This window comes from Boeremia exigua, assembly GCF_020726555.1.
Source record: "Boeremia exigua strain MPI-SDFR-AT-0100 chromosome Unknown C7974scaffold_1, whole genome shotgun sequence".
Taxonomy (NCBI): Eukaryota; Fungi; Ascomycota; class Dothideomycetes; order Pleosporales; family Didymellaceae; genus Boeremia; species Boeremia exigua.
In genome coordinates, this window is record NW_025763518.1 from 3149405 (window position 1) to 3165460 (window position 16056).

The window sequence follows — 16056 nt, forward strand, 5'->3', positions numbered from 1 at the left end:
GCAGAAGAGAAGACGGGCGATCCGGTGAGTGTTGGGTGTGGTAGCTAGTCGTGAACAGCCACTGCGTGAGACTTGTCCGCTTGGCTGGTCCTGGTCCTGCCTGCTTTGCCACCTCCGCCAACGAGGTGTCCTGGCGTAAGGCCTGAAAGATCCGCAACGCTGCCGGGTAATCCGAGCCGCCAGCGATCGACAAATTGCAGCAGTGCAGGATAGAGGAAGCGAGGGTGCACTGAAGCTGTGAGAGAGCGTCCGCCTAGCCCGTCAACGAGTGTATCAGGCGCTGCAACCGGTCACTTCCAGCTGGACCCGATCCAGACCGGCTACCAGCTCTACCTAGGTACTGCACTTCAGGAGACAACGCGAACACTATTGATAATTTGGTGCACCTTACTGAACGCGCGTTGCTCCTGCATTGTGCAAGGCACCTGCAATGCACCTTGCAGTACGAGATTGGACTTGTGCCACGTTCTGCCCAGCTGCAAACGCGAATATAGACGCGCGGGAGGCTCAACTTGTGCCTTCGAGGCTGCAATTCGTCCGCCACAAACAACACAGCCTGAAACACGACTTCGCAGAGTCGCCGTGGAGTGCGATCTAACAATAGATGTTCCGTTAGAGCGCTGTTACAGAAATTAGCAGCGGGGACTACGGACATGTCCGTGCATGCTCGCGCGAGTAGATATATGAAGGTTCTCGGCTTTGCTCTTCCGATTGATCTGGGTAGAAGCCTTGGGTGCCTCCCAAACACCAAGGAAATAGCAACTGCCTGCAAAGACCACACACCAACTGCAGCCATTCACATCACGCTGCCTGTGTGTGATGCGAAACCTCGAATCTGATTCTCGCATGGCTTCTGGCGCTTATGGTGCGTGCCGCATTCAGATTGGCCAGGGACCATCGCTGCTGCATCGTTGTCTTCGAGTCCGACACGGTGTGGGCCAGTCAATCTTTACCGGCATTCATGCCAGACACAGAAGGCCCCGAAGAATTCTGCTTACATCGAGAGTCGGCTTGAGGGTGTCAAAGTCGCTGGAACGGTGACCGAACGTCGACTGAAACACCCTCTCAGCAAACCATGTATGCATAGGTCGATGCCGCACATGGACAGAAACATAATCCATAAGCACGTGCTTGGGTTTTTTTTTGCGGAATGTAAGACTTCGATTGCATAGCATACAGGAAGATGTCCTAAAGTATTGTAAAGGGTGCAGTCATCTAGTATAGTAGCTTGTATGGTTGGTTGAGCCACTCACTCTGCACGCCCAATACAACGTCACTCCACCGTCTCTCTCAACGTCAACCTTTTGAGTTCTGGATCGTGTTCGTTTTGCAGGCCGGACGAATGTAGTAAACAGTGGAAGAACCTGCCTGGACTGTCGTGAGTCGAAGATTTCGGGCGAAGTACTGGTACAAAGTAGCGCAGTCGTTTGTGTCACAACGAAGCGGTAGTGCGAGAAGTCATCCATCTGGGTCGCATAGGACCTTCGACTGGCATCTGCAAAGCCGTGACACATTCCAGGACCGAAAAGCGACGGCGGTTGTGGAGACTCTGTTGCTTTTACATGCAACCTCGTAACAAGGGTTGGTAGGCTGAGCACAGCTAGACTGGTCACTTGCAGCTCGCAGTGGACAGCGTGCCCGGTGATACTTCGCGAGCCTGCTGTCGGTGCGAAGGCTACGCACTCGACGAATTCGACCGAAGCAACGGCGAGGCATGTTTCTGAGTCTATACATAAGCACATCTATTACAGCACTAGAACAGTGTAGACGAGCAGCTGAATAGCTCAACAATCTAACTTGAACGCGGTCTGGGGCGAGCTCTCGTTTGATAGAAGCCTTCACCATGCACATTCGCAAGAACCGTTGGGCACCCATGAGATGGTATAAGCGCAAGTAAGAAGTGCCGTCCCAGTTACAATGATGTTAAAGGGGCAGACCACTTTCGTGTCACGAGGCTCGATCTTTGATGTGGGTGTATGGATGTGTACACCAGAGAGAGAAAGAGCACTTGGTGCTTCACCGTACGGTTCGATGCATTCAATCTTTCTCGATGAAACCACCCATGCACCGATTGCGAACTCAGCAAGGAGAATCTGCAAAGTGACATCACACGGGGAAACAACTGTTCAGAGTCAGAGGGTGCTTGCGTACGTCGAGAGAAGGGAAGAGACGACCTGGAGTTAAGGGTTTGCATGAAGTCACACATTCGACTGGAGCATACCTAGGTAACAGTGCAGGCGCAGTGCAACGTGCAATCTGCTACACGTCAAATCTGTCATCGCTGCTCGATGAGCGGTACGCTGCGCAACGCTACTATACATGCATGCTTGTTCCGAGGTGGCCGGACCTTGCTGTGACTGTCGAGGTGCAGCGAGTGGTGTGTTGCTGAGCAGCACATGTTTGGAAGCTGGTTGCGGGTTCACCTAATCCAATCAGGGAGGTGGGCCGCGCACTGAATTCGGTGACATTTCTACGTCTGTTCTCCGTAGGGCATACAGCTGCAGAAGAAGCCACTCGTCGTCGCCTCAAATCTCACCTCGCCGCTCCGTCCTCACCTGCGCGTTTGTCGCACCGTAGCCCCGTTCCTACTGTTGCGTTCTCACCGCGCACAATAGCCCCAGGGCCTGCCTCTCCGTGCCCCTCCTTCGCTGCACTCTGCCGTACCCACGTCAACTACTAGCAAACTTGCAACCGCAACGCACGCCAAAATTTCCTAGACCACTCGACCATTGTAAGACCTCAAAATGATTGTGGCCTTGTAGAACGCACCAACCTCAGGAGCTGGTACGTCCTCATGCCCCTCCACCAATTCTACCAGTCGCTCTCGGTATGCGCCCTGCAAGAGCTAACCATGCTGCTCCAGCAGAACCAGCTTTACGCGCCACCACGTACACCCAACCCTCTTATCGCCCGCGCCCTCGAATCGCAGTATCTCGCCCATTCGACGGGGCACACAGAACCCGCATAGCGCAACAGAGTTCAACCCGCCTCCAAAGCGCACATCAGATTGCCTCCCACAATGTCGTGGCAACCTGAGGACCAGACATTACAGCAGCTGGCGCAGTGCCTGAAGGACTCACTCGGTCCCGATGTGACTGCACGCAAGAATGCCGAAATCGTTCGTTGACCCCACCTGCACCTTTGCGTTGAGCGGTTGCGCTGACTTTGGCGCCTTGCAGATGCTGCGGACAGCCCGTGCTTCGCCTGATTTCGACAAGTATCTAGCATATTTATTCTCACGCAACCAGCCTCCGTCAGGCGTTGATATGGATGCCACCCTGTACCTCCAGGCCCGTGCATCTGCAGCGATTATGCTGAAGAACGATGTCAAAGCATCATTGAAAACCATGGATGAGACTACCAAGAGCTACATAAAGGAGATCATCATGGTGGGGCTGCAAGACTCGAACAAACAGATGCGTCTGTACGCCGGCAATGTCATCACTGAGGTCGTGCGCCAGGGCGGCATTATGGGCTGGCCTCAAATCCTTTCAGACCTGATCAATATCATCAGCAACTCAAATGGAAATGTCTCCGTCCAGGCGCAAGAAGGCGGTATGAGCGCTTTGTTGAAGATCTGCGAAGATCACCGAAGAGCGCTAGACAAGGAGTATCAAGGCCAGCGGCCGTTGAGCTTCGTCTTCCCCAAGCTATTGGAGCTCACCACGAGCCCAATCCCCCGAGTGCGCGCTGATGCGATAGCGGCGATCAACATTTTTATCCCAGACAAACTCCAGGTCGTTCTCTCCAACATCGACCCCTTGATGCAACAACTGTTCTCCATCGCAAGCGATTCCAGCGAGGATGTCAGGAAACAAGTCTGTCGCGCTTTTGTGCATGTCGCAGACATTGCACCCGAGAAAATGTTGCCCCACATGAGTGGACTGGTCGACTATATGGTAACACAACAGCGTAGCAAAGATGATGAGGAGCTGGCTTTGGACGCCGCTGAGTTCTGGCTCTGTGTCGCGGAGGATGAGAGAATGCGCGACCATCTTGGTCCTTATCTGGCCAAGATCGTGCCTGTACTCTTGGAGAGCATGATTTATAGTGAGGACGATGTCTTGCGTCTCGAGGGTGAAGAGGAGGATTACAACGTCGATGATCGAGAACAGGACATCCGTCCAAGTTTTGCGTCGAGCAAGTCAGGGCGGATGACGACCAACGCCAACGGCGAGGCCGTCCCCACCAATGGCCAACCCACGGACACAGGCGACGATGACCTCAGCGATGGTGAGATAGAAGATTTCGATGACGACGATTCGTTTGGAGACCCAGAGGATGCGTGGAATCTGCGAAAATGCTCTGCCGCAGCGTTAGATGTGCTTGCTGGAGTTTTCCACGAGGCTGTTTTTGAGGCTACGTTGCCGTATCTCACAAGCAACCTCAATCATGCTGAGTGGCCCAACAGAGAGTCTGCAGTCCTTGCTCTCGGTGCTATCGCCGACGGCTGTATGCACGTGGTGCAACCCCACTTGCCCATGCTGACACCCTATCTCATTACGCTTCTGCAAGATCCAAAGCCTGTCGTCCGGAAGATCACATGTTGGACTCTCGGGCGGTACTCTGGATGGGCAGCACGCCTCGATCAAGCCGGAAAGCAGCAGTACTTCGAGCCTGTCATGGACGGCATTTTGAAGAAGATGCTTGACAGCAACAAGGGTGTGCAAGAAGCTGCTGCATCAGCTTTCGCTCACCTCGAAGAGAAAGCCAACACTCAACTTGCTGAATACTGCCCTGTTATTGTCCGACAGTTCATCCAGTGTTTTGCCATGTACAAGGACAAGAATATGTACATCCTATACGACTGTGTTCAGACACTTGCCGAACACGTTGGGCCGGCACTTGCACAAGACGACCTCGTCGCCATGCTCATGCCGGCACTTCTTCAACGCTGGAGTAAGGTCTCAGATCACTCAAGAGAGGTCATACCTCTGCTCGAATGTCTCTCATACGTTGCGACTGCGCTTGACCACAAGTTCTCCCAATATGCAGGCGGGATCTTTGCGAGATGTATCGGCATCATTCACCGAAATCTCCAGGAAAGTCAGATGGCTACCGAGAACCCGAATCTCGAGGAACCTGACAAGGACTTCCTCATCACTGCCGTGGACCTTCTGAGCGCAATGATTCAAGCTTTGCCCGCGCAGGATAGCGCTCAATTGGTTGCAGGATCTCCCAACTTCTTCCAGCTCCTAGCCATTTGCATGAGCGACTCGAACAATGATGTAAGACAATCAGCCTATGCTTTGCTTGGCGATTGTGCTATCTGCGTTTTTGAGCAGCTGCAGCCTTGCCTGCCTGCTATTCTGGAGATTCTCATCGTCCAGCTTGAGGTATCTCCCGCTCATATCGGTCACGATGAGTCCGGATACTCGGTCATTAACAATGCTTGCTGGTCGGTTGGAGAGATTGCGATGCAGCAGAAAGAAGGGATGCAGCCGTACGCCGAGAGATTGCTTCAGAAGATCGGGACAATTCTTTTTGACAACAAGGTGCCTGAATCGCTCAACGAGAATGCTGCGATTGCACTCGGCCGACTAGGGATAGGCTGCGCTCAGTACCTCTCAGTGCATCTTGCACAGATTGCGCCGGCTTTCTTGCGAGCCATCAGCAAGGTCACCTGGAACGACGAGAAGGGTCATGCCCTCACGGGGTTTATGCAGATTGTCTTGGCGAATCCCGGTGCTATGGAGCAGTCTCTTCTTGAGTTCTTCAGTCTGATGGCCTCCGCTGACCGGAACTTTGTAACGGGACCATCGCGCCAGCAGTGCCGCGAGACCTTCAAGCAGGTGAGTAGTATCGAGCCTGCAACCGCTGGCAGCACTGACACTGCATATAGATCATCCAACAGTACAAGACTATGATCTCTGATTTTGACAGCTTCCTCAATGGTCTTCCTGGCGATCAGCAAGCCACCTTCCGCGAGCTGTACAGCGCCTAGTCCAGGGCATGTACATTTCCATCAACTTAGCAGGTCCTCTTCTCGACTACACAGTCGAACAGATGTACACTGTATTACTCCATATGTGAGCCGGCGTTGGATCAATGATTCATAGTTAGAGGAAGAGAAGGATACCAATATCAGGGCAACTGGGCGGAACTAGTACTGCAAGTAGTGCAAGCAGGAGAAACGAGCAATGAGAATTTACGAATGATAACGGGAGGGTCCGGCATCCATAGACATTTCCAGCGACGTTTTGCTACATAGGCGGGCTTCTCAGCCACTTCGAACAGACCATATCATGCTCACGAGGTTGGCTTGCGTGCAGCAGTCATTCACCGGCGTTTCTCTCATTGTTGGGTGCGACATCACGCACCATTATCCGTAGCCCTAGTATAGCTGTACGTAGAACTGCGATTTTTTCCAATTGGCCGTTACCACGCTCAAATGCCTTCTCCTTCGGCGACGACGCTCACCGCACATCAGTCGGTAGTATACACAGCTGTTCCCAATTTCGTGAAACAAGCCCATGGTCAAAGGAAGCGTTCTATGGACAGGCGGTGAACGGAAGGAGCTGGAACGACTCTCAGGTTGTTACACTCATAGGACGACACCTTGTTCTACGGAGGCACTCGGAGGGAGTCTGCACAGGCTGTCTTGGATGAAAAGTCCGAGAAAGGTCAGAGCGTTGTCTAGATTTCATAAAGAGTAGCTTCAGATCAGCTGAAGTGCATTATCTTTAGAAATTATAGGTCGCAACTGGTCCATTTTCCAGCAACATGAGGGTGCGGCTTGCCCGGCTCGGCATGCGCGGGGCCCGACTAGGCGGTTCCAGCGGCGTGATAGATTTCACGCCGCCGACGCTGCAGGGACTACCGCGGTAGGCGGGCTGCAAGGTTCTGTGGAGCTTTGTTCATGGCACTATGAAGTCATGCTTGCGAGAAATGCAGACATGCTTGCGAGTGTCTCGCAGACCCTGTTTCTGGATTCTAAACTCGGGTAGAAGGAGACTTGGCTAGCTGTATTCTGGCACGCATATGTTGTGGTTGTTTTGTCGCATGCCAGTTTAGGAAATGGAGAACTTATCCGATCGGTAGCGATGAGATGTACCAAACTGCGCGATCAGCGAACGGCTGTTGATCTTGCCGGTGTTCTCGGCCTGTCGTCTGGATCTGCCACATGCCCGGGAACCAAATCTCGATGGCGGTCGTACGATAATTGCAGGTCGTTACAACTCTTGGTTCTGTGACCCTCTCTTTGGACATGAGAGGGTTCTGCAGGTCGAGGATCGCAATGTGATTCTCTTTGTCGAATTTCGCAAATTTCAGAAAGGCGGAGGTCGCCGCCTCGATCGCAAAAACAGCCGAGGATGGACCTGCTCGAACCGGAGGCGAGGCGCACCCAGGGCGTCTTGACTCTTGACAGACATTGACCGCAACTCCCTCTGCAGCACCTAAACGATGTACGATGAAAATGATCGATGTGGAAGCTAAGACGAGATGTTCTTCATCTCTTGTATCGTTACGAATTCATGTAGACCTCGGTGAAATCTTACTAAGACATTACCTGTGTCATGCGGCTCAAGCGGCTCATGACTGGCGGCGCGGGATCATCCATGTTCAGCACCACGTGAGCCATGCAGGTAATGATTCTGCGCATGGCGGCAACACGGTGTTCAGTGTTGCAATGCTGCAGCAGGCTGCAGAGAACATTCCTGCCCCTTCCCCCGAGCAGCTCACAGACCTGTTGTGGTTCATGATGATGGAGGGAACATCCATGTTCTGGACCACGCGAGGGACGTGACAGGACCGACTAAAAATATACCGCGAGCTATGGTGTTCACCGTTGGACACCACTCAGAATCAGTCAGCTCCTGTTCACTTGGAGATCTGGCAAGGTACGCTGGCAGCAGATGCGCCCTGCAGCGCAGCGGGATGACCGAGCTTGACTAATAGCGCCTCTCAGAGTTTTCAGTGGTGATCGCTGTGCGCGCTGTGGGGAGTGGGAGCAGCTTTGCTCTAAGCCATAGGTAACGCATTACCAAATTCGCCTCGGCAGCCGGCGTGGTGTTTCACGGAACGAGTTCGAGGAGCGGAGCGGGCAGGCACAGGACACGATTGTATCTTGGACCTGAGTAGGTATGCAGAAGATCGGAATAAAATGTCTACGCGAAATACGTATGGTCAGTGGAAAGATCGTGTGAGGACTTGTGTGCTGTGTAGCCTGGCACCAGCCCGAAAGAGGCAGCTCGCCGCGCTGGCGGTGTCGAACAGTGTCGCACTTATTTAAAGCGATGGATTGGATACATCCTGAGGACTGAATATTGATGGCAACTAAGTGGCTTGCGTGCGATTATGTATGCGTATATTGCGGTGCTGCTCAGTTGGGTTGCCTTTGCAACGTTGGCTGTCAGCAAAATGCAAGATCAGACGCAAGGAATGGAGAGGTTTCTCGCAACCTAGCTCAACCCTAGATGCAGCATGGGACATCCTTGACGTACGCCGACGCAGGTAACATGCTTAATAGAGTCTATTCCTAAGAATAGTGTATCGGATAACCTCACTCGTCACTAGCCTACATATTCTGTCGCCTGCGCTTGCTCTCACGCATCTGCCATGTCATTGCAGGCTACAGGAGCCTCGGTCTTTCTATAGAATCGGTGAATATTGGCCGTCAGCGCCTCGTTCTAAGTACGGCATACCTGACCTCGTGTTGCTGCTCACTGCTCCACTGAGTATAGGCGACTCCGATACACGAGAACAGCGTCATTGTAGCGGTGCAGAGCTCAACAGCCTTGCAACGGGAGGGCTCTCGCAGCATTGTGTACCGAAGGCACCGTGTCGCACAGCACGTTTTGCAAATGTGCAGATCCACTGCAGCGGCTCGCTTATACTTGCAGCCTTGTGATGGCAGGCAATGCCACAGGCAGAAGTCGCGGTGGATGAAGATGTACTGTGATGTACACAGCAGTCTGCGAGCTGAATACCCAGTCTAGCGAATCCTTCTGGTACTGCCAATTTGGACGCCTGGATTTGTACCAGCCGAAAGCAGTTGCAAACTGGAGGCATCAGCGCAGCGTGACAGATCGGCAAGGCGGGTTCGAGTAGCATTGTCACGTCGGCCAGTGCAGAACACCATCATCACTGCTCCAAGGGCAACATGGCGTGAAGCCGGGCGGAGGCAAGCAGCTGTCTGGTGACATGGGGAGAAGCGGGCAAGCAGAGCGCACAGACGGCCAAAAATAAACCCAGGACCTAGCACTTTCACCAGTCTAAGCGGCGTTGCGTACTAGCGCCATCAACTTTGCTGCATCCTCCTTTCGTCTGATTCGTTCACCCCGGAGTGAGCAGTGAATTGAATGAAGTACTCGCTGCAACTCTACCTGCACTATATGCGACACTATTGCGAGTGGCTCTTCTCGAGTGGCGATTCGCGAATGCCCACTCTGCCAGCAGCTGATTCGCCTGACCCAATCGTCTTTGTTTCCCAACTCATGCCACTTTCTCGCACGCTGCCGAGGCCGATCACCTCCACTGCGTCGCACGGTCCGTGAGTCTTGGGCGGTAGCGGTTCGCTGAATTAGGGCCTCCGCTATGCGCGCTGGTGGATGGTCTTTGCTGTTTGTCGGCAAAGGCACCCACTGTGTGTGCACCCGGGGCCCTGCCATCTGCACGCCCAACGACGCCGCCAAACCGTCCACCCATCCTGACGGCCGGGGGTGCCCAAAGAAGGGTCACCCCCCAGTAGTCGGCCGACGGCGGCGGGCAAAGACGTTCACTGCGCGGCCCGGGCTTGCCATGCTGCTCACTCAGCAGGGGTTCATTCCTGAAGCACCTTGCTGCTCAGGGACAGCAGCACATCGTGCGCCATACTGGGCACCGCTGCTCGAACAGGAAGAGTTCAGGGTTCCGAAAAGAGCTTAATCGTTACAGGAGTTACACTGGGGGCTATGTTAGAGCATGTGCTTCGAGCACCGGCCAGCGGTGAATCAGTCTTTCCTGGCTGTAGCTCCCGCACGCTTCACTAGCCTCTCCCGTCACGCCGTCTCTACCGGCTGCCACAGAGGTCCCCTTCCGCCGCTCGTGGCGTCACTGCTATTTGTGTGGACGCTATCACCCTCTAACTATGGTTGGCTCCGTTTTGACGTCCCAGGGATCTTTGGAACCGAGCTCTAGCTATTCTAGCGCTGCTGCTTCCGCCCAGGTCGTCTTTGTCCCAAGGAGGTATGGGCCGGCAGACCTGCAGGGGGCACGTTGCATACCTTGACCTTTCTCCGCTGTCACTTCGTCCTGTCGCACCTCCGCCGGGACCTTGCTGGTCTGCGTCAATACTTCTCAGCCCTAGATTTGTCTAAGCTCCCCATCTGCACCTTGCGGTATATATCACCAAACTGTTCCGGCCTTCAGCCTCCAGAACACCACCCTGTCACCGGTCTACGACCACATTACTCTCGCTTCATCAATTCGCCTACCAGTGCTCGCAGCCCGCATATACTCAGCCCCCGCCAACACCACCCCTCCCCACTTCCAGTACTCGGAGAAACACCGGATTCTACAACCCCAACGCCATCACTCTCGAACGCGAAATCTTTCGAGGACGCTGCGCGCTCCACTTCTCACATTCGCTCAAAGACTTCGAACTACCAACTCATCCAATGGCCGGACCAGGCGGTGGCCCCTCAAGGCGCAGTCACACCAAGTCCCGAAAGGGCTGCAAGACCTGCAAGAGGAGGCACATTCGCTGTGATGAGACGTTCCCGCAATGGTAGGTTCTCGAGCTTCTTCAAGCTTCTTCAAACATTGACACACTTGCAGCCGTAATTGCACCAAGCACCAGGTGCGTTGCGACTACATGGACAGCCCCACTGCCATGATGCCCGAGTCTCCGCAAGCTCCTCAGCAACCCAACCTTCTCTGGACTCCGGAGATCGAGGCCACTATCGAGCTGTGGAGGCAGACTGGCGAGTTTCCCTTCCCAGAGCTCCGAATCTACCCCCAACCTCAATGGCAAGCTTATGCAAAGACCGACCTTCGCTTGATTCACCACCTCTCGTCCATCACCAACGAGATGTTCCGAAATAGAACCTCCAAGATGACACTGTGGGCTGACATGATGCCCAAGTGAGTGCTCCATGCCACTCTGCCAACTAGAGATTTCGTTAGCTGACCGTTTGCAGATTCTTGAGCATTGCAGCTTCGCATGCATTCGTCATGCACTCCATACTCGCTTTCTCCGCCTCTCACCTTGCCTGGATCTCACAATCCACCGAGACACGGAATCTTGCTTTCCACCATGCAAGCATTGCGCTTAAGGGCCTGCACGATGGTATCTCGAGCTTCACTAAGATGAATTCGGATGCGGTTCTAGCTTCGTCTCTTCTACTCGCCTGGCAAGCAACTGACTGGAGAGGCTGGGCTTCACTAGTTGCTGGCACAAAGACCGTCATTCAGTCCATGCAGCCGTGGAAGCACGAGTCGCTCTTTGCAGATTACATCGCAGAGCACACTCCAATGCCGGACAGGCACTTTATGAACCCAGTCAGCACGCCGGTCTCGCAAGAAGCACGCACACAACAATTGAATACGCTCGCCGATATCCACAACTCCCTGCATCGCATGCAACCGTACCTCAGCCGCAACGACCAGGAGACGAAATGGGTCGATCAACTCAAAGGCTACCTTGACCGATTACGAGCATCCAATCAAGCCCAGACGCCAGAAGAGCAGTTCAACCAGCTTTACGCACTTCGCAAATGGCTCTTCTGGGTACCAATCTCCCTTCTTTCTGCCAAGCGAGGAGACGTCAACGTCCTGTGCGTTTTGGCTCATTTTTACGCGACTGCCCTAGCTTTGGAACCAATGTTTCCGGATATGGCTTCAGTCTTCGTATCCGACCTTTCCCTTCTTCCTCTAGAGGAAATTGTCACCGTCGTTCAGGGGTATCAGGATCCAAGATACGACTCGAGGATTCAAACCATGTCATATCTAGTACAATATCCCATCGACGTAGTTTCCTCGTATAAAACTAGGAGAGAATGGACGCGGCAACACATTTCTGCCGTCTCTCCTGTGCAGCAACCGTCCTACGCCCTGGAATCGATCAACTTGGATCTCGAGAACCAGATCGCCCAATACGGCAGTTACGGCCAGACTCACAGTCTCAGCCCAGCTTTTGCGCCTTCGCCTCTAGGATTCTTGCCGCCTGGAATGTCTTCCACACCAACTTCGCCGTTCCTCGACGTTCCGCGAACATCGGCGGATGCGTATGGCTCGAGTACCTACGTCACCAGTAGCTATCCATCGAGCAGTTATGCATCAAGCAACTATGCGTCTCCGTTGGGCTCACCTGCCAACGTGCTACTCCCGCCATATGCGGCGCCTCCAGAGCATGCATATAGTAATTATGGAATGTCTGGATATACCAGCGGGTTCGTGGCTACACCTATCTGGACGTAAACGCAAGCAGACTGAACGAAATCCCAGGAACTCCAGGCTTGCTTCTCAGCCGCCCACCAGTACAGCGTCCGTGGCCGGATATGCACACCACCCGATTCCAGTCACGCAAGTCCCCTCCCAATACAGCGACGCTGGAAGCATGTAGCGTCTTCTAAATCAACTCGCTAAGGAGATAACTTCCATGTCTGCAACGGCAAGCCCATGTCGGATCTAGCAATCACATCCTATACGATTTTGCACGCCCTATCACGGCGATCTGGCGACGTGTCGCGGCCTGTAGCAGCAGCCACTTAGCTGGTCTCGGCACAATTCATCGGGGTAACGGCCGAACTGGATGTTTTAGCGCGAATTCACACTTTCGCAGCATGTCCTCACGAGGACGGTGTCCATTTGTACCAGGCTAAGCTAGAAAGAGTTGGAAACATTTTCGAGCGGCATGGCACAAAGGAACAGGAGCGGCTTATGCACGCACGCGCGTTTGACGAACTTTCACGATTCACGACTGCATTGTTAACGGCGCCGTTCATTTTGGTCCCAAGACGTCCGTTCGCACATTGTTTAATAGCAAGCGGAGCATCGTGGCCACCATTTAGTCTTGAACCCTGGCTATGGATCTAATAACTTTCAAGCGACGGGACGTTAGGCAGCCACAATCATGGCTTGGCCCTGTTGGACTCGGCAGACGATTCCCAGATTTCTTTGCGACAATGTCGTGGTCTGATGGAAAATTTGTCAGCCCAAAAGAACCAGCCAATCAATACCTTTAAAAGATACCTCACTCTAAACCCCAGACTCCATGCATTCCAGACTTTTACGTACAATGATTGATTGCTCTGTGATCATGCGCACAATGGCATGAATTACTCCCAGCTTACTGAGTAGGCGTTACAAGAAACATCCCAGCACCGGTTCGACACGCGCCAAACGTACGCTAAACGCATTACGCGAATTACGCGCAGAAGAGCTTGATGTCATCGATCAGTTCCGAACACCAGGTGCTGGAACGGTGGTTGGATCTTCGCGTGCAACCAGTTGTATGATCGACAGTAATCATGTGTTAGCTTCTCCCCGCCCTACCGCTTTGGTGTGGTGATTGCGACGGACGGTCGATGGTGGTAGACACAGCCACAGGGGCAGCGGTTTAGATCTCGACCGGTCAGAGCCGTCTCGCCTGAGGTTGACAGGAAGGCGTCCCCCAAGGCTCTTCTACAGGCTGTATGCTGCGACAGAAAGTGCTCTAGAAGATGACTCGGTTCATTATCCTTGTGCAAACGCCACTCACATGCACAAAACCACAGCGCGGTGCAGCCTGTTGGCTAAACGGGAGTGCTTCCGGCGGGGGGCATTCGCTGCGGTATGACTGGTTCCATAATGTACCTTTTGTGAAAATACTCTTAGAGTTTGAACCCACATCAAAGGCTACTCGGCAAGCAATGCTGTCACATTTCTTTAGCTGAAGTCGGCTATTGGGCTGTTAAGTCTCTCGGCACCTCTCGGTCATGACGGCCTTCGAATGTGGCTCTGGGCCGATGACCTTCATCGCGCTAGAATCACACTAAAAACGTTCCCGACTAGTCTTGACCACGACAGGGATGCCCTGCATGTGCGGAAGCGAGTCACAGCAAGGGCCACCACCCAAACTCGAGGTTCCGCCGCCCTCTCGCAGGCACTGGCGATTCCCGTCCGCGCTCGCGCTCCACCCCCTCTTAGCCGGCCGCCATCTCGCCTAATTTCTTATTATGCTAATTCGCTCGCAATCAAGCGACATGCCCAGGTAATGAACAGCTGTCAAGGAAGCGTTATGAGCTGGTTAGAAAGTGCTGTAATAGGCCCCGGCCGCTCTTCCAGCCATGTTCAAGCTTCTACGGCTGCAACTACTCTCATGAAGACCTGGTACAACTTACTGCGAAACCTCTGCATCGTGGAGTTACGGAGTTTTAACCAATCATGGCAGCATTTGCCCGAGGCCTACCGGGCGCAAGGTATGGTTAACACCAAAAGAGCCGCATACGCCACCGTGCAACAACCACCACTCAGAAGCGATCGGATGTGAACTCCTAGCCTCACGGCTACAGCCTTTCCCTTCTGCTTGGGTACGGCATATACACCGTACACGAGGCTTCACGAGCGATTCGCTTGGTATGTGACGTCGCCCACGTGTTCTCTCGTCGGAGGTCTCTCCAACGCGTCGGCACGGAAGGTTCCTTTACACTACTGTACGGTAGTTGCATTCACGCGACGACGCGATCGGTCCGACTCTTTCGATTCGCATGCAGCGAACCCAGCATTCTGGACAATGTCCGTCGAGCAAGATCGAAAAGTCTGACCACAAAGCGAACGCGAAGTCACTGTTCTCCACAACATCGCTACTCGTCCGAGCCGATCTGTCGATCATAACGCCCTACAGTGCCGTATACCTAGACCGCATCTGTTATCCCGCACAAGTAGATGCCCGAAACTGATCCAAATGCGGGACGAGCATATGCGCAAGTTTGTCGCTCACCCTTGCAAGTCACGCCGGCTCGGTGTGCGACCATCTCAAGCTGCCCGTTAATGATCGTCAACTTATTTGCCGACCTATCCATGAGAGTCTCCGAGTTCACCGCATCAAGTACGAAAGAGCATCATGTAATCACAAGCCCGAGCCCCGACACAGCGCCAGAGCTAACGTTGTACGGCGCATTGAACCCTACTTTGTACATTGCGCGGCTAACACTGCACACAACAGCCCTTTGCTCTATCTTGGCTCACTTGGTTCACCAACGAGCTATCGCGGAATGTCACCACGCTCATTATCGTACGACGCTGCGCCGTGCTTCACCAATCCCGTTGTCTTGAGTACGCGGGGTGGGTAACCTTCCGTGTTCACTGTAGATCCAGCTTCTTGGTACAACGTCCCAGCCGTCAACCTTGTCTCGAAAATGCACTAAGGACAACCGTCCGCGGCTGAGAACTTCGAGGAGACGGGAAGTGGTGCCATGAATTCTCAAACTCTAATGTCGGATCAGATCGTCAAGCCATTGCTTCGGTAGGCCGTGGCTTGTGTTCTTGTGGAGGCCCTGGAACAACAGAATGGTACCACCTGGACAGTGCAGCGGTCGCCTCGTCAAAAGAGTAGGTTCGGCCAAAGCTCCGAGATAACATCACGAAGAGGCCTTACCATTGTCGGTTCGTCGGACTTCATGTTGATCTCCTCGTGTATGTAGAGGATTGCTGGGTTCCATTGGAGCTAGTGTGAGAAGACCACCTATGGCCGTACTACTCAGCACCGATCACTAGGTGTGCTAACAATAGCAATACGAAAAGACTTGCGTTCGGAGCCGCACCAGCACCTGGAAGCAACTCAATCAGATCAGCATAGCGCTGTTTTTCGAAAAGTCTCAGGAGACTTCTTGCCACAGCGAAGGGGTCAACAGGTCATCCGAGTTCAGGTCGGAAATCCGTCGCCGCGGTGCAGGCTGCTGAGGTGCAGGCTGCTGAGATGGAGCTTCTTTCCGGTAGAAGCATGTTCAAAGACAAGACTTTTTGAATAGTCAGACGCGCTCACTACAAACGTTTTCAGACATCAAATCTACCGTATACAAAACGTCGACCTCGAGACTCACCGCCCGAGCTTCGATGCCGTTCAACCCATCTCCAAGCATGGATATCGCAACT

At 53.5% G+C, this 16056-nt stretch overlaps 3 protein-coding genes across 3 annotated transcripts; 2 read left to right on the plus strand and 1 right to left on the minus strand.

Moving 5' to 3' along the window:
• C7974DRAFT_25158 (uncharacterized protein) lies at window positions 1-1003 on the minus strand. Its single transcript, XM_046137488.1, has one exon. It carries the CDS (start codon window positions 794-796, stop codon window positions 254-256), a length of 543 nt encoding a protein of 180 aa, XP_046003390.1. The 5' UTR covers window positions 797-1003; the 3' UTR covers window positions 1-253.
• A 1886-nt stretch (window positions 1004-2889) lies between these two features.
• Window positions 2890-6209, plus strand: C7974DRAFT_25216 (armadillo-type protein). Its single transcript, XM_046137489.1, has 3 exons — window positions 2890-3118; window positions 3180-5792; window positions 5843-6209. Exons 1-3 carry the CDS (start codon window positions 3020-3022, stop codon window positions 5942-5944), a joined length of 2814 nt encoding a protein of 937 aa, XP_046003391.1. The 5' UTR covers window positions 2890-3019; the 3' UTR covers window positions 5945-6209.
• A 4150-nt stretch (window positions 6210-10359) lies between these two features.
• On the plus strand, window positions 10360-12703 carry C7974DRAFT_25258 (uncharacterized protein). Its single transcript, XM_046137490.1, has 3 exons — window positions 10360-10708; window positions 10759-11064; window positions 11121-12703. Exons 1-3 carry the CDS (start codon window positions 10599-10601, stop codon window positions 12397-12399), a joined length of 1695 nt encoding a protein of 564 aa, XP_046003392.1. The 5' UTR covers window positions 10360-10598; the 3' UTR covers window positions 12400-12703.
• Window positions 12704-16056: the final 3353 nt, after the last annotated feature.

Excerpts from the sequence above, each read along its gene's own strand:
- C7974DRAFT_25258 (XM_046137490.1), top strand. The coding sequence starts at position 10,599 with ATGGCCGGACCAGGCGGTGGCCCCTCAAGGCGCAGTCACACCAAGTCC. Across the intron at positions 10,709-10,758 it reads GATGAGACGTTCCCGCAATG|CCGTAATTGCACCAAGCACC; the intron begins GTAGGTTCTCGA and ends ACACACTTGCAG. Across the intron at positions 11,065-11,120 it reads TGGGCTGACATGATGCCCAA|ATTCTTGAGCATTGCAGCTT; the intron begins GTGAGTGCTCCA and ends GACCGTTTGCAG.
- C7974DRAFT_25158 (XM_046137488.1), bottom strand. The coding sequence starts at position 796 with ATGGCTGCAGTTGGTGTGTGGTCTTTGCAGGCAGTTGCTATTTCCTTG.
- C7974DRAFT_25216 (XM_046137489.1), top strand. The coding sequence starts at position 3,020 with ATGTCGTGGCAACCTGAGGACCAGACATTACAGCAGCTGGCGCAGTGC. Across the intron at positions 3,119-3,179 it reads CACGCAAGAATGCCGAAATC|ATGCTGCGGACAGCCCGTGC; the intron begins GTTCGTTGACCC and ends GGCGCCTTGCAG. Across the intron at positions 5,793-5,842 it reads GCCGCGAGACCTTCAAGCAG|ATCATCCAACAGTACAAGAC; the intron begins GTGAGTAGTATC and ends CACTGCATATAG.